The sequence below is a fragment of the Amblyomma maculatum genome, chromosome 1 (assembly GCF_055883805.1).
Source record: "Amblyomma maculatum isolate TAMU_Amacu chromosome 1, ASM5588380v1, whole genome shotgun sequence".
Classification (NCBI taxonomy): Eukaryota; Metazoa; Arthropoda; class Arachnida; order Ixodida; family Ixodidae; genus Amblyomma; species Amblyomma maculatum.
This window is the reverse complement of record NC_139344.1, coordinates 325,202,272-325,225,515: the sequence shown is the minus strand read 5'-3', so window position 1 is coordinate 325,225,515 and position 23,244 is coordinate 325,202,272. Positions and strand designations below refer to the sequence as shown.

The window sequence follows — 23,244 nt, the reverse complement described above, 5'->3', positions numbered from 1 at the left end:
CGGCGGTCGCTGAAGAATCGCGTCCCTCTCCCGGACCCCTTTCGACTTCACCAACGCCACGACGAGTAGAAGGAACCAGAAGGCTCGATGCGCCGATTATCGTTGGCATACTGAGCGTGACTTTGGTTACCCTTACACTCATTTGGATAGTATTCAGCCTCCCTTCCAGGCCAGGCAGAAAGAACGTCACCCAGGAAGACTTCTGCTGTCCCAATGAAGCCGCCCGGCTGTTCTCCGTTATAGAGAGGACCATTTCGCCTTGCAAGGACTTCTTCGCGCACGTCTGCAAGAACGCGATCGCCGAAGGTATTGTCAAGACAAGCATCGCCAAAGACATCTTGGTGAGCCATTTTACATGATTAGAAGATTATTTACCAGGCTCTAGAAGGCCCAATAGCTCCGGACGGCGTTTTTTCATGATGATTAACAGCGAAAATGAGACGGTTTAATTTAGACCAGGATACACTGCAGTCTATGTTCAGTCCGTCCAGTCGGCGTTGTTCTTCAACATAAATCTACGTCAACTAACCTAAACTTGGGCTTTACTATGCTCTTTCATTCTTCCTTTACTACAATTGCTTTATTCACCTCCAGCAACAATGTGGGCAATTTGGAACGCTCTGATACTAAATTTTCTGCGTAAAAAGAGTAATTTCGCGGAGAGTCGCATTGCTTCGTTTCTCAACAAGATTCATTTGCATCACTGCTTCCTCCGTGCCTTACTTGCGATAATATCGCACTCTTAGGCGAAATTGAAGCAATAAAACAAGAAGGCATTTTTACCAGAGATATTATGCGCGATTTCGTGATTGACCGGAAGTAGAAGAATGTGTGAATAGGCAGTAAATAATCCTGGAAAAAATTATTATAAGGTAAAATCGAGGTACTAAATACATTATTTGCTTCTGCAAGTTTATACTGGTTAAGTTAACCTCTCTGAATTGTGTTACTCAGAATAACCTAAAAAGCACTTGCTATGTCAACTCAGACATACGATGTTTCGGGTGAGGGATACACAGCGTAAGCTTAGTGTCTTAAACCCAATGTAAGACAAGATATTTATTATAGGACTGATAAGAATATAGATAACATGTCCGGACTTATAATGCCACATTGAATACTTACAGTTCGTAAATTAAAGCGCAATATTGTACTCGATCATTAAACATTTCTTTCAGAGAAAATTTCTAATAAATATAGAAATACACGCGAACGCCGCTCTGTAATAACGTATTTCGTACCAAATGTCTCCACAAACTCGTAAACAAAGAATACATCTTGCATTTCATTTTGTTTCGATCAGTTTGTCATCAGTCAAGAAACAAAACTGGTTGAGAAGCCAAGTGTAAAGTGTATGAAAGGATTTGGATGTGTATACAACGAAGAGTTGAATTAGTTCTGTTCTGGGTTGCTGCTTAATTCAAGATGTACTGCTTGTAATTTTGCGGATGGTAACGGTAAAGAGCGAAAGGGCTCCTTTTAAAGCCTCGTTCTTAAGACGTTCTATTTAGCTTCTTTATGTAGCGTGAGTGTTATTTACTTCCCTGATTTTTTTTTCGTGCCCTAAACTTAATGCTCCTTAGGTTGTTGGTTGTCTCACCATGAATTTAAAAAATGCGCTGTTATAGATTTTGCTGGTTTGACGGGTATGTTATGGCCTTCGCATGTGTTCTCGAAACGAACCTGTGCTATTTATTGCGTATATGTGCAAAGGATAGATTTTTTTTACTGGTTTGTTATTTTTGTATTTCGTTAGCCCCCTGTTGATGTCAACAGTGTTTACTCTTGACCTGATTCACTGCCTGCCTCCCTACTCTGAGGTGAATTGAAAGACTAATTTATGATGTATTTATAGGTAATATATTATTATATAGGGATCAGCCGTGTACGTTCGCATGCAAACGTGAGGCCTAAAGGGGTGATTGGCAGGTGATTAACCGCTGCCAGGGTGAATCACCCTGGCAGCGGAGATGGTACCTTTCAGCAAACGAATCAGCGAGATGTTTTTTCAAGGCAGTCTACAACTTCTAAATGAGCCCTTTCTTCCTGAAGCCATTATATTAAAATTTAGTTAATTTAAAAGTACTTATTATTTATAAATACAAAAAAAAAAAAACAACACGCAGGCGACTACGCGACGAGACTCTCGCCAACCCTCAAAGGCTTCATTTTTCAATGTCTGGTCAACTCCTTTTTAAACCTTTGGCAGTATTTTTGGGGCTGTCTTATATATATTTGTTGCCTTAGCATTGCGATAGTAAAGGAGCGAAGAACACTGTATTAAAACAGGTGCACAGTGATCAAAGGCAGTGGTGCATGAATATACTCTCATAAGGCATTCGGATGACTTTGCAAGAAGTAGCCATCGCATTAAAAAACAAAGCGTCTCATTTAGCTCACCCCTCTTGATTCAAAACGCACACAAAAAAGACGCATTTTAGGGTAATTTTGCCTTACTTGGCCCAATTGCTGGATGTACTTACTTGTTACGCCTGCAGATATGCACAGTTTTCATACCGTACACCGTATTACCGTTAGCGTTACTAGAGTACCGTGAGCCAGACTGTCGCCAGTGCGCACGCACTGACTGGTCGCGAAGTGCGGCAATTCGCCTTCAGGAAGCCAGATTACAACAGGTGCCCGTAAACTAAGCGTGTACCCTCCGTTCCCGGACCAATCAGCTCATGTGCACTTAAGGTAGGCGGCTTCCGGTAACGCTAACGGCAGCACGGTACGTGTTATACAAAAGGTGTGCAGTAGGTCCTCAGGACAGCAGAGGTGTGCAAGCTTATCCGTAAACCAGTTTACAGCGCGCCAGTTGCCTACTCAAGGTGAGGTAAGATATGTAGCCACTGCGCGTGCGCAGCCGCGGTTTGCTTAGCTGGCAAGCGTCTCTGCTAGTATGTCTTCGCTTTGGTGAAAGCCTCTGTTAGTTATTTGAAACGAGTAACCGCCCACACGCCGCATTGAGGGTCTCAGTTTTCAATATTTTAAGGATAGAGCAAGTCATCTTTGCAGTTTTCTTGAGCAAGGATTACACAGTTTGTGCTGATTGGTACGGATAGGATGGCTAAGGCGTTCATGACTACAAAATCTAGACAAATAGCAAGTTTATTCGTGAATTTAGAAATTTTTGATGGAATTTAGATTAGGCTGCGTCCACAATTTGCCACGTGTCGTGTGGCGTGATAATTAGAGCGCTTTAAGTTTATATACATAGGCTTGCACCTGAAATGTGCAAGCTAGAGATAGGTCGCTCAGGAGCGAGCCGGATCTGTTGAGTGGCTCTTTCAAAACAACGGGTGAGCGGCGGCTCACTAAGACTGAGGGGCGGTTCATTTCGTGAGCCAGCTCTCTCAATCAGTGATCCAATTCGTGCCAAAAGGAGTCTGATCTTTTCATCGGTGCGACTTCGGCGCCATCTATTAGCGTTGCGAGAAAGCAATTGACTTCTCGCATGACCTTTGAGATCACCTCCGCGCACACGGGGGTGATCTTGGAGACCATGCCTCCCGCCCTTCCTCACAAGAGTAGCAAACGTCCCTTCGACTTCGGCTGTCTTTTGATCCGCTCTTTCAAAAGAGCGAGAATGAGCGACAGCTCACTGAGCAGCGGCTCTTTTGGAGAGCAGCCCTTTCAGTGAGCCGTCAGGAACCGTAAGCGGCGGTGCTTTTGGAGAGCAGTCGTTCAGTAAGCTGTCAGGAACAGTTTCCCAGAGTCTGGCCTTCTGCTTGCTGCGACTTCAGCGCTATCTTTTAGCAGTGCGAGAAAGCAACTCCAGTGGGCAAGCAGGGGTGGATCAAGCCGGCATATAAAGAAAAGAAAAAAGTATGCCGTTTGCACGATCAACCGCACGCCGTCGGCTGCCGTCGGTTCGAGCGCGGTCTGCTGCTTCGCCGCCGTGTCGAGGCTCCGCACTAGTGACCTGGCAGCCGCAATGCTACGTGTATCCTTCGGGTGGTCGCCGTCAGTTTTGTGCGTCTTTTCTTTTGCTTTCCATGCTTGCTATGCGTAGTTTTCAAAAGCTACAAAACTAATTTCAAATGCATAGCCCCTTACCCAGCCAACCCACAGAAAAAAAAAAAAATCCGGTTTAGTCACGTACGAACAGCACCGACTGCAGCATGTCGTGTGTTCTAAAAGGGAAACTAATGCCTTGGAAAATTAAAACCCCACCTCACAGCATGATAGGCGAGTGATGCGGCTTGAAGCAGACACAAAATGAGTGAATGAATGAAATACGGTTGGTGTGTGCATGGGCGACGAAAGCAGGAAAGTAGAACAAATTTGAGTTAGGGGATGGGGAAGGGACCTGTCGCCAGGTTGAAAGGAAACAACGGCGGAAGCCAGGGGCTGAGATTTGGGCACATGAGATTTTGGGCTATTTTCAAAAATTGGTGGCACCAAGTATTTATTAGGGATAATACTCAGTGTGGTGTATGATGGTCAATGTTGTTCAGATAAATTTTAAACGAGAGGATGAGAAATGAACCAATTACTTCTTGGGGAATGTGTGCACCTCCAGTAAATATTGTATTTGGGAAGTATTTGTCGATATCTTCCAGTATTTGTCGGTCCTCGAAGTCTATACAGAAAGGTAGGTGGGCGGATGAGGTTAAGAAGTTCACAGGCGTCAAGAAGTTCGCAGGCGTCTGCACAGAACCTGGTTAATTGGAGAAATATGGAAGATGCCTTCGCCCAGCAGTGGGTATAGTCAGGCTGATGATGATGATGAAGTGTATGCGCCTAGTTGCGCCCATCGCAGCGCAAGTCTCGATAAATACTTCCCCGTAACATCTTTGGTGAAGGTCGCGGATTCGAGACGACTCCACGCTGGATCTCCGCAGCGGCTTTCCCCTCGGAACCACCACGATGACTACCGGCGCGGCTCCTTCACCCTCTACAACGCCCAGTGTCGTCATGGCCCACCTCCGTGATCCTGGCTCATTCTGCGGTACAGATGAGGTGGATGTCGAGGACTAGTTCTCGCTTTATGAGTGTGTTAGCTAGTATAACATGTGGGAGCCCATGATGATGCAGGCCAATGTCATTTTCTACCGACCGGCCCCGCACGCATGTGGTTTGAAACACACTATGCAGACATTCCCTCCTGGGATGTTGAAAAGAAAAACTTGGTGACCTGTTCGGAAAGCCTTTTGGCTGTCAGCTCGCGCCAAGAGGCACCTTGCCACTCGCGCTCAGACATCTATCGAGTCTCACATCAAATATGCCCAAGACGTTCTGGCGCTGTGGCGTAAAGTTGACAAAGCTATGCCCGAAGATGATAAGGTGGGGCAAATCATCAAAGGCATAGCCGACGATATATTTAACCTCGTACTATGTCGGGACTGCTCTACGATTGACTCCGTTCTGTAGGTTTGTCGACGCTTCGAGCAGGCCAAGCACCGATGCATTGCCCACCGCTTCGACCAGCTCACAAATACCGCCGCTAGCTCCTCTTGCGAGGATCTGCCGACTGTACGGCAGCCTTCAAACCTTGAAAATGTGACTCACATTGTGCGTCGTGAACTGGAAGCACTCGCCCCTGCTCCATCTAGCCCACCCTTCTCGGACAGCAACCTGGCGACTATATCTTATTCGAGCCCTCGTCCGTCAGGAGGTTGTAAACTTAGATGTCCTTTGTAGCCGCACCGTGGAACACCAAAGTTAGAGCGCTGTCCCTCTCATGGTCGCTTCGGCTACGCCCCGAACCATCTACAGACAACGTTACCGATACCGCAATCCTGATGAGTGGCGTACCCCTGACAATCGGGCGATTTGTTTCACGTGCCTGCGTGTAGTCCACATTTCTCGCCACTGCCGCAGCCGCTGGTCCTCACAACCTTCGACTTACCCCTACATTGATCGCTGTTCTGACTATGGCCACCAACGTTTCTCGTCTAGTTATGAGCCGCCCCGCACAGAGATCACTCCGCCTCCTTCTGTGCCCAGCCGCTCTCCCTATTCGTTTCCGTTCGCCTTTTCCTCGCCGCAGTTCCTCCCCGTCCTACGCCGCCCGCGTCATGAGAAACTAGCTCATGCAGCGCCGTGGAGGTGACGATGCATTGATACACCGAATGGAAATCCTCTACTGCCCACTGCTTCGCCCTGTCATCTCCTCTCCCTCTCTGTGAATGGTGTTCCTGTCTCTGCCCTCGTTGACACTGGCACCCAAGTTTCGGTCATGACCTGATCTTTTTTCCACCGCCTCAAAAAAGTGGAGACCCCCGCCGCTTCGCCCACAGTTCGTGTTGCCGATGGCAGTACTGCTGCCGTCACTACTGTGTGCACTGCCCGAGTCACCCTTACCCGTCATCACATCCCTGTTTTGTTCATCGTCATCAACCAGTGCCCTCACAATGTGATCCTCGGTCTTGACGTTTTAATGGCCCACGCTGCCCTTATAGACTGCTCCAACAGTCTTCTTCGTTTGGACCTCGCTATCTGCTCAGAATCCTCAATCTACACTCCGCCTTCGCTGTACGGAGTTCACTCGCTTGCCCCCCCAACTCTGCTGTTTACCTACCTCTGTCACTTTTCCCACCTGTGCCTGACGACGATATGATGCTTGTCCCATCACCGAGGTTGTTCTCGACCGAAACGCCGTTCTTCAACACCTCGTCGTCCACGTTACCGAAAATAGCACATATTTTCTTGTCCTGAAATTCAGCCTGTCGCCCCAAGTTCTCCCTGAAGGAATATTACTTGCTACCTTGTTCCCTCTCACAGACTGCACCATCTGCTCTTACAACTGGCCCACTTTCAACCGAATTTCAAGCACACACATTCTGAACCAGCCTTACAGACACTATTTCCGAGATGAGTGCCTCCGACCTCAGCCCCGAGCACGGCCAGGACCTTCACAACGTTTTGTTTTCTTCACCGACATTTTTTTACTTTGCCACCGGCAAACATCAAACATCAGTTGTGACTCATCGCATCGACACCGGCGATCCCAGAGCTGTAATCGGAGGCCTCATCGTGTGTCCTTTACTGAGTGCCAAGTCATCCAGCGGGAGGTAAAAAAAATGTCCAACAATATCATCGAACCTTCAAACAGTCCCTGGACATCTCCTGCCGTGCTCGTGAAAAAGATGGACGGCAGTTGGCGCTTTTTCGTCGACTATCGACACCTGAACAAGATCAGAAAAAAGAGTATCTGCCCGCTTCCGCAAATGGACGATGCCTTGGATTGCTTACACAGAACCCGCTACTTTGCCTCCATCGACGCGGCTCGTGGCAAATCTCTCTTGACGAACAAGACCAAGACAGCTTTCGTCGCACTCGATGGACTTTAGCAATTTAGGTTCGTGCCTTTTGAACTTTGTAACACCTCTGCCCCGTTTGAGCGGATGATGAACCCCTTACTCCTCGGTTTCAAGTGGACGACTTGTTTATGCTATTTGGATGATATGATTCTTTTCTCGTCCTCGTTTGAGAGCCATCTCCGTCGCCTTTCATCCAACTAGGCACTTTTCCGCCTTGCCGGACTTCAACTTAACTCAAAGAAGTGCAGGTTTGGTCGCCGCGAACTTAAATTGCTTGGCAATTTGGGGAATGCCACCGGCGTGCAACCCGATCCCGATAAAGTTCGCGCTGCCCATTATTTTCTATCTCCCCGTTAAACCCGTAATGTGCGCAGTTTTATAGGACAGTATTCTTATTTTCGCCGGTTCGTCCCGAACTTCGAAACCATCGCTCGCCCTCTCACCAATCTGCTAAAGAAAGGCGTTCCTTTCTCTTGGGGATTAGAGCAGGCTAACGCATTCTCGAGCCTCATCGCTGTTCTCACCAATCCTCCTGTGTTGGCCCATTTCAAACCGTCTGCCCCGACGTAACTTCGCACCGACACCAGTGGCCACGGTATTGGTGTCATCGTTGCACAGTGACAATGCGGCCAACACTGCTTGATTGCGTACGCCAGCCGCCTGCTTTCTTCAGCGGAGCAGAACTATTCTACTATGGTACGGGAGGGCCTGATTCTCTCTGGACCATTGCGAATTTTCAACCCTACTTGTTTGGCCGACCCTTTACTGTTACTACCGACTGCCATGCCTTCTGTTGGCTGTCTTCCCTCAAGGACCCTGTTGTCCGTCTCGGCCGCTGGGCACTACGCTAGCAGGGGTATACAATTTCCTTTGTACACAAATGCAGTCGGCTCCACCAGGATGCAGACAGCCTACCAAATTATTCCGTCGATCCCCCTTCTCCGACACACCATGAGTCGGGCCCCTGTGTCCTCTCTATATCGAACTTCTCCTACATCGCCGACGAACAGTGCTTGGTCCCAACCCTCAGCTCTCTCATCGACCGCCTCCGCACCGACAGCCGCGACTCATACCTCGCCATGCTCTTGCTGCGTGGGAACACGCTGTACCGCGGCAACTTGCGACCTGATCGCGCTCTGCGCTTGCTGGTCGTTCCCCAACACCTGCGCTCTGCTGGTTTCGAACAAATGCAAGACGTGCAGCTAGTCATTTTGGCCTCTCACACACATGCAACTGCGTGCGTCGACGTTTCTTCTGACCTGGCCTCTATCGCTCCTTCCGATATTATGTAGCTTACGACCTCTGTCAACACCGGAAGAAACCCCTTGTTCTGTCTCTTGGACACCTGCAGCCGATTGCTATTACGAATGAGTCGTTTTCTCGAGTTAGCCTTGTCCTCCTCGGGCCCTTCGCAGAGTCCTCCTCAGGAAACATATTGATCGCTGTGGTCACCGGTTATACCACGCGGTACGTGATCACTCGCGCCATTCCAACCAGCTGTGCTACTGACGTTGCTGACTTCCTTCTGCACAGCGTCATACTCCCCCATGGCGCTCCGCGTCAACTACTTCGACCGTGGCTGCTGCTTCCTTTCCCGAGCTGTTGACGAAATACTTCGTTCGTGCTTCGTTCGTCACAAATTCACAACGGCCTATCACCCTCAGACGGATGGCCTTATGATACGTCTTAACCGCACACTCACCGACATGCTCGCATTTATGTATCCGACGGTCACCGCGACTGCGACACTAGCCTGCCATTTGTCATCTTCACATACAGCTCGTTGCGCCATGATACCTCTGGGTACTATCCACTATATCTATCTTCTCTTTGGAAGAGACCCCTTGCTGCCCTTCGACAGTTTGCTTCCCACTACTGGCCCCGTCTGTACTTACGACCGCGATACCATCGTCGGAGCTGTGGCGCCCGACAGATTGCTCGTCATAAGCTCTCTGCCTCCAAAAGAGCTCAAAAAACGCCGGTGCAACGCTCATCCCCGTGATGTTCAGTATCCTACTGGATTTCTGGTATTTCTCTCGCTCTCGTCCCGCCATGTGGGATTGTGCGAAAAACTTCTGCCGCCCTACAGAGGTCCTTACCGTGTTTTGCGCTCAGTGACTGACGAAACATATGACAATACACTGCTCCGCCCAAAGTCACCTCTCTCTACACCCACTTCCGAAATAGGGCATATGACCCGCCTTAAGCCAAATTACTCCCGCTCCACATTGCACGCCTAACACGCACTGGGACTCGGCCTTTTGTCGAGGGGGATAGTGTTAACGGGGAACGCGTGACTGACGAAGTGGTGTCTCACAGACGACGATGACCAAGGAACGCGAGAACGATGAAGGGCTGTTCTAGTAGAAGAGGATGATGCAGGCTGTGTGGATGCTCGACAGTCCTTGTAGTTTATGTGCTGAGGTCCGCCCATCGCAGCACAAGTCTCGACAAATACTTCCCCGTAACAGTATAGTGGATTTAAAGAGAAAAATCGCGTCTATAAAAACGGATATTGCTGTTTACTGGGATCTTGTTGTCACCACAAAGGGAAATAGAATGGGGATACAATTATCTTTCTACATTCGTTGATGACAGGGCTTCTTTTTAACTTGAATTCAGTAGTCATGTACATGCCAGAAAATGCGACATGCACACGGCACGCCCGAACATGCGTAATGACCTGTTAATAGTATACTCCCATAAGAGGGACCCCAGCGCCCCTCTCGCAAATATTTTACGCCCCCTGCCCCCTATTTTACTCATGCATAACGCAGTTTGAAGAAACATAAATGCATTACTGAATAACCGTGTTTATATATATATATATATATATAAACACGGTTATTCCTCGATACAATCAGATAATATTTATGCGCGCGGGCGTCTAACATCACTAAGCTCCTGGTGTGCATTATTCAATTTTTTCTTGTGAAATTTGCCCATTACTATCTTCGGTGCGCATGCGGTGTCGTTTGAACGCTGGGATATTCATGGTCACGTCAAGATGGATAAGCTGGATAATTCGGCTCTAGACATAGGCAAAACGGCTAACTTTAGTGAGCGGCTCAGAACGGCTCAGCTCACTGAAGTGAGCTGGCTCGTTTGAACGGCTTACCGGCTCACTTAAATCTGGGTCGCTCAGGAGCGAGCAGTGGTTCTACTAGAGAGAGAGAGAAAGCCGGCTCTGTCTCTCTCTCGATCACTGACCGCGCCCGTTCGACTTCCCGAACCGTTCCGGCGCAGCCGGGTGGATAGATGCGACTTCAACGCTTCGTTTAGCGGTGCGACAAGAAAACTGCTCTCCGGCCCTTCCTTGTAAGAGTCACAACCACTCTCTCTCTAGAGTACTATACCCTCCTCGCCTTCGGCTGCCTTTTCAATTGCTCTTATTAAAGAAAGTGTGAGCTGTAGTCTAGTAAAAGTGAGCGGTGGCTATTTTGGATTTTTGAGAGCATTATTTGCCCTCTCGTTCAGTGAGGTGTGCCGAACCTTTCTTCAGATCCAGATCTCGCAAAAGGTGGCGTCTTACTTTGACCGCTGTTGTTCTCACGATGCATCACGACTCTCCCTGATCATGCTCGTGTGCTGGTGCAACCGCTCAAAGGTATCAGTGAATATATATATATATATATATATATATATATATATATATATATATATATATATATATATATATATATATATATATATATATATATATATATATATATATATATATATATATATATATATATAGTGTGAGCTGTAGTCTAGTAAAAGGGAGCGGTGGCTATTTTGGACTTTTGAGAGCATTATTTGCCCCCTCGTTCAGTGAGGTGGGCCGAACCTTTCTTCAGATCCAGATCTCGCAAAAGGTGGCGTCTTACTTTGACCGCTGTTGTTCTCACGATGCATCACGACTCTCCCTGATCGTGCTATACTCACTAGCCGTTTTGCCTATGTCTAGAGCCGAATTATCCAGCTTATCCATCTTGACGTGACCATGAATATCCCAGCGTTCAAACGACACCGCATGCGCACCGAAGATAGTAATGGGCAAATTTCACAAGAAAAAATTGAATAATGCACACCAGGAGCTTAGTGATGTTAGACGCCCGCGCGCATAAATATTATCTGATTGTATCGAGGAGCACTGATGCAAGAGCTGTCTTTCTGCTGGTGTTCTTTTTCGTCGCAGGAGGACATGAAGAGGAGAATCATGACAGGCGTGGATTTATTCAGGTCACCGTCCGCTGCCGCTCTTTACCGCTTCTACACATCATGCCTGAGGGAGCTGTGGCAAGAAGAACTGCGATACCAAGACATCACCACTGCCATTCTTGAAATCGGAAACGCCAAATATCCCATTAGCTCCGCTGACCTGTTTCGCTTCGCCCTTAATGTGCAGTACCGCTACCACCTTTTCTTCTTTGTTAATGTTGCATACGACACTGGGAAAGGAATAGAATTCGCAAGGCACCACTTAAGTGCAGCGCCCAACAGTTTATGCAGAGACAAATGCTCAAACGCTGCTCTCGCGGTTCTTAATGCTCATTTCGACACAAACTACACGCTTAAACAGATAGCAGAATGGGAACGGCATCTTCCTGGCCCAGACATGAGAGGAGCATTCGATAAGGGGACTGTACAAGAGCTTCAGGATGCATTTAACGGCTTGGATAGTCGCCATCTCAAAGTCATCCTCCAAGATTTCGCCATATACCTAGAGGAAGGAACGCCCATTTATATACGCCAAAGAGAGATCACTCTAAAGGAAATTGGAATATTGTGGAACACCTCGAACCAACCGCTGTCTTTGTGTCACATGATGTTAGCGGTTGCGATGGAAGCAATTTCTAACATACAGATATACGATGTGCTGAATTCATCCTCAAAGAAAAGCATGATAGTTTGCCAGTATCACGGATACAAATTCGGAGAACTGTGGCGCCGAACGATTATCACGGCCCTAATAAGTGAAAACGAACCAATGCGCATGAGAAATATTTTTGAAGCAACAAAGCATGCGCTCGTTGCCTATGCGCCACTTCGTAAAATGGTGGCAGCCAGAAACGACAAGGAGAAATTCGAGGCTATTGTCAGAAACATGTCCCTCTTGTTGCCTACAGATCTCGTTCTTTGGGACCTCCCCGTGCCTATCCTCTCCACTGAAGGCTTCGTCCGTAACTACTTTCGAGTGTTGAGTTTCCAGTTTGACATCAGAAGAGCAATGTCTCGGCGCGGAATTTTGGACGTCCGCGAAGATCTCCTAAGGAAAGAAGACAATGAAATACGGTTTGTGAACAAGGCTGCCCTTTACGTGCCGACTATTATGTTCAGCTTGTTAAGCTCCAACACCACCGACCCGGTGCTTGCCGACTTCCCCGTGATAGGCACCCTTATGGCCGCCACCATGTGGACGAAAGTAACCTACGACATGACCTGGTCTCCGCAGACGAAGCAAGCCATATTAAAGCACAGGTGAAAGTTATGCTTGATGAGCAGTTCCTTCGTGAAGCATCGTGTAGGTTTTCAATAATGAAGAATTTTGATAACTACTACTTTGGCTTCTGAAATGCCCACATCCAAGCTGCCTCTAGCTTAGCGGAGTATAATGCATGCCTCTTTCGATAATGAAAGTGCTAACTCATGTGAATTTCGAACTGAGAACGTAGCTCTTAAGTCTTGTGTAGTAGGCCAAGCTACCGTTCACTGTGGGTGCCCGAAAACTGTCCCATTTCCCTGCTTTCAAAGTCAGTTTTGGTCATTGAAAGCTGTGTAGGTTTTGCGACACTAGTTATTTGAAGGCCTCAGAAATAACTTATCTAATCACTTTCTCTACTTGAAGCCTTGAATAAGACTCACCGTATTCACTCATTGTCTGATAGACTGCAATTTTTGCATTGCTACCCGCAGAACAAAGCCTTTTAGAGAGTCAGCCGTTTAGTCTTAGACAGTTAGGCAGTCCCCTGACCTCCCAGCCGACATTCGTTTGTTTTTACGAGGAGGCACTTTTTCGTAAATATATATCGACTCAAGAACGCATTCGTGGTCCTAGACTTAGTGGTCGCACTTGTTCTACATGATAGATTTTTGTGAACTAGGTGCGATATTTTTCCCGTGTTTTTCGAGAAATTGAAATAAAGCTTCCAATAGATAAGAGTGAAGATACCGGTCTCTACTGAAATGTATTTGGGATAAGCTGATGATTTTATAGACATGAACAAGATGTACATTTACTAGGACGATGAGCTTACTACTACTATTTCTTATAGCGTGTATTACAGCCTGCATATCTTTAAATAGGACCGTTTGTGCACTTTTTATGAGAAACAGAAGTCAAGGCTAGACGACGTCTATCATAATCTCCTCATAAAATGTTACAGATCCTTAGAGTGTGACACACAGTACCCTCATTTCGCTTTCATCTCCTGAAAAAAAAAATGAAAAATTAGTCCGCAGAAAATAACGTTGGTTTCAAGTAAGAACGAATATAAAGGAACTGCTAAAACTGTCTGCCAGATCTTCTATACACCGTTGCTTAAGTTATGAGCTAGAGTCTTCTCAGGTCTACTGGCTTGAAAAATGACTTTTTCCACTTTTTCGTAGCTTGCAAACACACCTGCTGCGCTCCAGATACACTGACAGTGCTATTCACTTCAGCACTAATTTGCAATTCGGTCTGCATTGTCGGTGGGCCGTTATAATCGATGAAATGTTTCAAAGTGCAGGCGACAGAGTGTACAGCATCTATAGGCAGAACAGTATGATCCTTATAGGTTAGGGAAGAAGTGCTGTTGCTCTTTCACCGACAGGTTTAAGTCTCTTGTCACCACATCCTGTAAAATGTAAAACAGCAACGATTACAGTTCAGAGCGTAATTTTTGGCGGTTATGTTGTGTGAAGGCAACATTCCTAACTTTCTATCAAAATTTTCAGTTTTACTAAAAGGATATCTTCTTTTCCAGTTAATAAACGGAAAGCGATACATACTCTGGCAGTCTCTGTCGGGGCTGTCGGTGTTCGTTTGTTTTCTCATAAAGCGGCAACACATATCCAGGAAAATAAATGAAAGGAAAATGAAAGTTCGCATTATAACACATGACGGAAAAAAGCCAACGGACAGCGAGGCCATGGAAACCATTGGGAATTGTATTTTATTTATTGTTTTGTGTATTTACTCTGGTATTCACTAAAATTAGTAATGTAATCTAATTACATTATAATTTAGGTGAATACGGGAGTAAAAATTAAAAAAGAAAAAACAAAGTACAATCTCCAATGCTTTCCTTGGCCTCGTCGACTGTTGGCTTTTTTTCCATCATATCCAGGAAAAGCGATATAAAACGGCACCTTGAGCTATTTACAGTTTGTTGGTTATCTGGTGTTTTTTTCAACAAGGCAATGTGTATACTGACACCGGCTCCACATCGTTGTTCGGTCGTCCTTTTCAGATCCTGTGATACGCACGCTCAGCCCGAGCGGAATAATTTAAAGACACCTGATATCACCATGCTCGCAATGGGCCTGCACCTCGCTCTGGAGGCAATGGACGCATTGCCGTTTTTGTCATCCACGAGCCCAACGGCAGCGGACTGGCGCGAACCTAAGACAGCTTGGAGCTTTAACCGGATGTCCAACGCAGAGTTCTTCTACCTGCGCTACGCCTATTTCCGGTGCGATGCTGATGAACATGCCCGTGTTCTCGTGAATGCGCCTTTGAAGCTGGTGCCAGATTTCATTTCCACCTTTGGGTGTCGTGCCAAGAAAAGCTTCCCTAATCACTTGGGCTGTGTAAATGTTACAGAGGAAGCAACGGCCCCTTGATGTGCTACCAATCCTGGAACGCTTTATTTTCGCACACATTAACAACGTGTATGAATCTCTGCTATTCAGGGAGAGTTCTAAGCAAATCATGTTATTTCGTAGACGAATATAATGCCACACTGCCGACTGTTTATCCCCTCACGTATATTTTTCTCTTGCAAACCCCAGTAGAATTACCTGAGGAATAAAAAAAAATGTTTTGCTATGCTCTGTAACGTTACTCACGGGTACACGCCGATGAACTGCCATCCTACGTGGCTGCATCCTCAAACGAGCGCGCGACATTATCCAAGCCGCTTTCGTACCTCTTTTCATAGCGCCATATATGAGCACTACTCGTGGCAAGGCCACTTTCTCGCGTAATGAACTTTGTGTTCAAAGTACTGAAGTGTAATATTTGTTTCTGATGCCTATTGTTCATGGTCATACTACAGGGTAATATCTTGCACAACTATATTGCGATGAACTTAAAAATATTTCGTTTCCAGCATCAGGTCATCAAATTCCCTTTGAAATGTAAACTCTTGTGGATGTTTCCCTGTCAGATATGGTGAGGTGTCGCATCAATGTTCGACGCGATTTTCGTCTATTTGTTCGATAATGGGGTGTCAGGAAATCATCAATGAATTTTTTGATAATGACTTCTGTAGTTTCGTGTTGAACACGCTTTTGCAGGGATTGACGGTGCGCCTACCATTGATATCATGTGCAGCCTTAACAGAGCAGCTTTGCGTGAATAAGACCCAAGCGCCTAATAGTCGTCACTCTTTGTTCTTGCTGTGCTTTGTTTTGAGGACTCTTGTTTCCAGGAAAGCATTTGAAGAACAGCGTTCCGAAATTCACTGCGAACCATTTTTTGTTGGGAATAATCTTGAAGACCTTGCTGTTTATATCCAAGTGCTTTTTTTTTCTTGCTTACATAATTGCAGCCTATCCTCATATTTGGTTCGGAGGTCCTAAATCTGCAGATTCATTTCCAATGTCAAACTCATTCAGGTACTTTTTATTGTAATGTTTTAAAGCATTTTAACTTTTGAGAATTGATAAAGCGTACTCATCAATTTCACCTCTAAAGGTTACAGCAATGCATACCTCTCATGTGCGAATTTAGTTTGACGCCGAGCCGCGGCTCAGCGGCGGCCAAGATGCCTGAGCTCGTAAGTAGAATGTGCACTATTCGATACCCTCTGCCACGGGCTGCCTACTGGTTTTAAATTTTCAGATTCCTGTATGTTTTCACCTGGCTCCGCTTTCGGCTTCTGCAGGTTATAGGAACTGTAGAATGTGCATTTCGCCACACCTCGTGTAGATGAAGACACCATGTGTGACTGCGCTCTTTTGGGCAATATACTTTTGAACCATTATCTTTGTTAGTCACCTGAAATGTACCTACTGCTTTGTCTAGAATACCGGACATTTGATTACCGGTATGTTTTGGGTTCCTAAATAATTTTCCTTTCGTATGTAATTTTTCTCGTCTCTTACTTCAGTAATGTTTTGATACTGTGGGCGAATCAACGCCATCGTCTATTTTACTTCACTCTCTCGCGTCTTCTTCTATACATTCCGACTACCTAATCGTTGAGGGCAACTGTGGGCTTTGAACGGTTTTCATAACGGTGCAGTAAAGCAATTACGAATTTTGATTGGTGCTGCGAAGTTTCTGTCAGTGTTCTGTTCGGAGTACGCTTGCTCTTCCTTCGAGTCAAGTCAACGAGCGAATCAAGTCAACGTGGCTCTGTGTTTCGGCTTGGCATTCACGCACCGTTATCCGCTCATGTCGAAGCGGCGCTTTGACACCCGGAGAACACCGTCGCCGCCACGCAGAAAGAAGGGGGGGGGGGGGGGGGGGGGTAGACGCAGCGGCGAACGGTGGCGGCAGGATCGCGCGCAACAACCGAAGAACACGATGGGGGGGGGGGGGGGGGGGGGTTGGAGCGCAGAAGCATGCGCTGTCCCGGCTGCGGAGCTAGTTACGAGGGACAACTGCGAAGGCGACGACGACCCGAAACGCAGGGACGGGCGCCAAAGAGCTTAGCTCTAAAACTCTAAGCACTGCAGTTGTGAAACTTAACAGCAGTGCTATGATGATAAGTGTAAACACCTTACATTGAAAGGAAAATAGTGTTAAGGTTGTATGCTACGCAAATGAGAAAGCCAAAACATGAAAAAAGGTTCAGAGAAATAACTTGCATAGCAAATGTCGACAAGATACAAACACCACAGAAAACACTTTCATGCTTACTTCCTTTCTCTCGCTTGCTTCCTTTGTTCGCTCATTTCTTAAATTTTTTCTTCCTTCCTCAAATATTTTTCTCTCACTTAGCACTGCGCGCTCCGTTGGTTGTGTTTTTCTCGGCCTCTACGAAGAGAAATTTTATTCACGCAGTCAAAGGGACACCCAGTTATCTGTTTATATCAAGCATACAAGAAATTTATAGACAGAAAGCAAGATCATGCGGTGTGCAATCACGTCATGTCCGAGAGACAGCGTGCCTCCGAATGGCGCGCCGGCCTGCGGTTAAGCAGCTCAGACGATGTCAGGTTAAGGACGCTTGTCTAGTTGGAATCTGTGGCCGCGCACGTAAAAACCCATCCCACCTACGGCCGTAGACTGCATAGCGAGTCGAGTGTGCCCCCGGAACTGTTAAGCATAGAGCGCCGTTACCTCTTTGCCTTCGACAGCAAGCGGAAGGATCCGGGTCGCCCGCTTTCGCATGCTAACGTGCTCGTCTTTCATTTGTTCAAACATGACACACGTACACGGGACGGCGGGCTCAGTTTCCATATATAATAGACAACTTTTACATTTTATTTCTCATTTTTCCGTTGAACGGGTGAACTACTGAGGAACGGCCGTGGTGTTAATGACATGCTGAGGTCACATGAGACGCACAAGACCTGCAGTATGGTCGCTGCTTCGTTCATTTTAATTTGCACTAATTCTTATAAAAGACTGTCAGAAAATTGCACTTACAAAAAATGATTAAGCAGCTTTTATATCACAGTTTTCGCGAGCCAGCGTTTAAAAATTATACGCAGCTTTTCAGCCTGGTCTTTCAACCCCCTTGAGAGTTGAAAGCTACCCTGGGGGCAAGCTACAGTTCGCCTTACCGATTTATTAAAACTGCTCTCTATCGAAAAATACTGCTCTTTTATAGAAAAGAAAGACAGGTAAGGCTTTGCTCATAGCATAACTTGGTTCAAACCTTGCAAGAGGAGGCGTATAACCGGGCAATGGACTGTGGCACACCTGCACGAGCGTCTGAGATGGCGCTGCCCATGCAAACGGTGGTGCGCTGGATACAACAGCAATTATCACCGACTGCTTGCTTACTTACCGAGCCTTTCATCATGCTTCCGGCACTCACACGCGGCGTTCTTTGAAGAAACCTTCATGTCCTTTAATAAGTTTCGTTCCTGCGTTAAAATATGAGCACGATAGCGTTAAACGATGCTGGCGTTGTCGACGTTGTGAGCGAAGGATGACGTACATGCGTCTGACAGGTAGTAGTTGGTTGGCGACTCTGCTGGGCACTGACACGTCGTCTGTTTGTCCAGCGTCGCGATAGCACATGGCATGGCCAAGTTAACAGGCACTGCCAACTGGCGCTTATTTATTGAAGGGGGTGGAGGAAGGGCTGCCTCGGTCTGACAGGAGACGTCCTCGCACTACGTGAAAACCTTGCTGCAGTTCAGTTAAAATGTGAGAAAAATCGTCGGTAGTAGTCGCTTGGTGGCAGTGCTTTCGCCTGCAGCAACACAATGAGTGGATAAGATTCCAAAGTTCACGAACGAAACAAAAATTTTGCAGCCAAGAGACGGTAGAGAAGAACTGTACAATGTTCACAAGAACACATGTTCAATGTTTTCCAACAAATCCAATAGGCGCAAAACACTGCTAAACATATTTCTAATTTCGCGATTTGTGCACTATTGCGCTTGCACTTCGCAAACGTTTGCGGCGCAGAATGAACAATTGAAACCAAAGGACTCAGAGAGCAAGCAGCTGCCACTTATATTCCGGAGCACCGCTAAACGCAGATTAAAAAAAACACGGACGGCCGGATGGTTTATGACATAGAGAAACAAAAATAATTTTTGGCGCCCACTGATCCGAACCTCGCTCAGGGCTGTGCGTAGTACTATGTAAGCAATGTTTCGTATATCTTCTGCCTCGTGTTCTGCCTCGTCTTTCCTTTCATGTCCGGTTTATGTTTAGCCGCATTCACAGAGCGATGCTCGGCTGCGTTTGCGAAGAATCAGAAATATGTGTGCAGAACGTTCGTGGAGGAAATACATCAGCATAGGGCAGACACAGCGCCATCAGTTTACTTAAACACCTTCAGGCACTTCTTTATTCTTCTTCTAAAAAATCCCACTCTTATCTCGAAACAGCCACATGAAAACTAATTGCAGAACACGAAGAATTATTTTCCACTAACTACTTATCTGAGTGGGTCGCAAAATAACGCGTTAATGACATTATAGTGAAAATCAAGAAGAGGAAATGAGCATGATTAGGTCATGTAGTGCGAAGAGAGGATAATCGATTGTCGCAAAGAGTAACAAAGTGGATTCCAGGGGAAGAAAAGCGTAGCAGTGGGCTGCAGAAAGTTAGGTGGGCTGATGAGGTAAAGTTCGCTGAAGTCAAGCGCAGCACGGGGCAAGGTCAGCTGGAGTAATATGGGAGAGACCATCCTGCAGTGGGTATAACCTAGCTGATCGTGATGATAACTACTTTGATACACAACGTTTTTGTAATAAAGGTACAGTCTTCAATCTCCAACCTTGTTTCCGCTTTGCTCCCAATCGTTAAGTCTTGCACTACGGTGTCTCTTACTCTCCTCGCTTTCCTTCTCCGAAAGCGTTGTTTTCGAAGAATTCGGGTGTGTGTGTCTGGAAGGGGGGGGGGGGGGGGAGGGAGGGGGGTTCAACGGGCGCCGCAAGTTCTAACTCGCTGCTGCTGCGCCTAGTAGCTCCCCTCCCTAATCAGCGAACCCTCGCTACAGTATCAAGCATTCCTCCAGGAGTGTCATGCTGTGCAGCCGCGCTCTCGCTTTGCACATTCTTTTGGAAGACTCTCTGGCGCCTGCTTGTGATCCGCTCCCCAATTCGAAAGCCTACATGGTATTTAGCTATCCGCTGTGGCGTGGGCCACTCACGTTTGAGCACACATTGCACCCTTCTGTCATTGTGTGGCGATGATTCAACACGCGCTCACAAGAATTATCTCACGCGGGCAAATTTTATGACAAATATAGTGACAACTGTGAACCTCTACCTCATCACTGTTGTTATTCGTATATTTACATGTAGTAGCCAAGCGGTTGTAAAACACAAATAAAGCGAATTAGGGGATGAGAGCCTTAGAACCTCCTTTCTGTCAGTAGTATTGGATTCCTAGAAAACTTATGAGATTTATCAGGGCTTCAAGAAGCGCAATAGTACCGACTATCTCGATGAACTGCGGCACACAACAGATCTCTACAGAAAAGGAGGCTTCCAGCCTCAAACTTATTGGCGACATGCACGTTGGGCACGTCTAAGACGTTGATATTAGGCTTTTATCAAATATCGCGGGCAGATGGTGAATAAATGCTCTTTATGAACTGCTGCTATGTTATTAAGTGGCTGTTCTAGTTTCCGTAAGTACGAACACCACGCTCACAAGCACAGAATCCATGGGCCCAAATTGAGGCTGTGCTGAAAATGTCGGGATACATAACTGCATAAGTTGCCAGCCCGCTTCAATATTGTGCCGAGGGTTAGTGCTGCCTGAGGATTTTTTTTTTTTGCCTTGCCACTCTTCCCTCACAAAGAGCACGACGGGGCCAGTAAAGCTGTGGCTTAAAAAAATATTCAAGAAGCATGAACGGGGGCTTACGGCGCCATCCACTTCCACGTAGAACTCCCGACTGGGCAGAGACTATGATATGTACCGTTCAGGCCTCCATGGCAAAGCGCAGTTCGTAATAAATGCTGCGTGATCATGCCGCTGAGTGTTGCATTCAGACGCTATAATTATGACGATAGCCGACGAAAACAGGATCGAAAGCGCTGGCTGTTGTCGCATGGAGCGCGTTTTTTTCGTTCTTTCTTCCTTTTTCATTTTTTTCTTTCACTTATGAGCTTACTGCATGGAAATGGCTAGTCATTTTCTCTGTGTGCTTTTTCTTAAAATTTTTACCCTAAGTTGGAAAATGCTGCGGACGCCAGAAAGGAAGGGGCTGAAAACTCAGTCACTCCAGTACCTTTACTAAGCAGCACCATTGAGCACCAATACTTACGTGGGTTGATTATCAGTCGTGTTCATGCGAAAATAAACTACTTTCATAATATTTTTATTTTTATCATTATAACGTGTGCTGGGTTCTCAAGACTGCCGAAGTGTAAAGCCAATCTTGATGGGAGCCGTTTTTATTCGCAGGATGCTTTGATAGCTCAGCCCATGAAAGACTGGAGAGGGAGCTGTGATATACTGAGCCGCAACTTACCTGGTGATCCGCTTCTTTCCATTAGAGGGGCATTCAAACTCCGTTGCTAAGAATATGATGCGATAGCGTTAAACATGGCTCCTGGCACGGCTGCCCTTACGAATCCTCGTTCTCTTACATCACTTCGCAACTCGCTTATTCACCGATAGCTTAACTTTGTGCTTCTGTTTCTTCTTCTGCCTCGCACACATTCTTCAGCGCACATTCGTAGGATGCCACATTATGTGGAAGATCAATCTAAATAGATATAATCCTGAACTTAGCCGAGCATTACGAACGTGTCTGTGTATACCCTAGGGATAGCGTATCTGGCTGGTGATCCAAGGATACCCAAAACAAAGAGAGCAATTTTGAACATCATAGACGCTGTTGCTCTAGGTCGCTATCGTTCGAAGTGATCTGATTTAGTCTATTTGGTCACAATGCGGTATTAGGAGCCATGCCTTTTCCACTCAATCAAGAGGCAAGAAACAAAAGAAATGCGGAAGACCGCGCGGAAATTTTCTCTAGCATAGAGCACTCATCGTCTATCCAATGAAGAGCATTTTAAGAATTAGCTTTTGCTATCCCAGTTTAGAAATTTGGAGAACCTCAGGTTTCAACATCATTTATGTTTGATGCCGACGTACAGCCATAAACGCGAGCGAGCCCGAACAAGGTTGCGTAAACTTCGACAGGTTTCAAGTGACCTACGCGCTAACGACTACAGACACTCATTCAACGTGCAGTCCACCTTGCCCATGTGAGAGGGGATGAAAGAAGCAGAAAACTGACGAGCAGATGTCGGCTTTCTGTGCTTGCGTATCCTCTACAGAGCGGTAGACTCGAGGCTGCTGCCGTAGGCATGAGCAATTCTTGCAGCCATGTAGCTTAAAAAAGCATCGCTGTCGGTGGCAACCTCGACTATTTCTGTGCATTATGTATCAGGTATTTACTTCGCCTTTGTGCTCTGAATAACACTGCCCAGATCAGACACATTTTTCATGCTTCTTGGAGATGCATTTTTGGAGCCAGGATAAAAATAAATTAGTGCGACCTCACCTTGGTGCACCGTCTTCCCGTCTTATGTTTGCGTTTGAGTGGCGTGCTCTCTACCCACATAAGGTTTTCTACCACCCAGAACCAAAAGAGAAAAAACTTTTAAATTGCACATTAATAGAGCCTTGTCACAAAAACAAAATAAACCTGCAAAGACAGTCAGGGTTCCCTTGAAGCTCGCTCAATTAAGCAGACTTAGATGAAGCCTTTACGGGGTAGGTAAAACACCGATAAGAAGCTCGAAGAGCAATCATTCCTCGACATGGGGGCGAGGGGGGGGGGGGGGGGGGGGAGGTGTTGCCAGTTCTGGCTGTCAAGGCAAGTATTTTGCGGCAAACTTTTTTATATTACACTTGCGTGATGACATCGGATTTTGCAATGGCCTTGAATCCCACCACAATAATACGTTTGTCAAAGTTTTGACTAAAATTTCAGTGCACAGGTTTCGGTATCGAAATTCTAGTAAGTTGCTTAACTGCAGCTCAATCTGCAGTGCCGGACGCGTTTGGTAAGCTCAAAATACAGTCGTCAGTTCTCTTCAAAATTTTTTCCTGAGTAGGATCCGGTTATTGATTTCCGCTTTTAATTTTGATATATCCTTATGTATTGCAGCACTGGGAAACTAGAACTCT

At 46.4% G+C, this 23,244-nt stretch overlaps 1 protein-coding gene across 2 annotated transcripts in view; it reads left to right on the top strand.

Moving 5' to 3' along the window:
* LOC146207326 (uncharacterized) overlaps positions 1–16,266 on the top strand; it is a 49,558-nt gene extending 33,292 nt beyond the window's left edge. The window contains exons 2-3 of one of the 2 annotated variants that reach the window (XM_084587096.1): positions 11,449–12,731; positions 14,705–16,266. In XM_084587096.1, the coding sequence (XP_084443222.1) occupies positions 11,455–12,731; positions 14,705–15,077 (1,650 nt within the window). In that variant the 5' untranslated portion in view covers positions 11,449–11,454 and the 3' untranslated portion in view covers positions 15,078–16,266. The remainder of the gene's footprint in view (positions 1–11,448; positions 12,732–14,704) is intronic. The other variant, XR_014703323.1, reaches the window with a different exon arrangement.
* Positions 16,267–23,244: the final 6,978 nt, after the last annotated feature.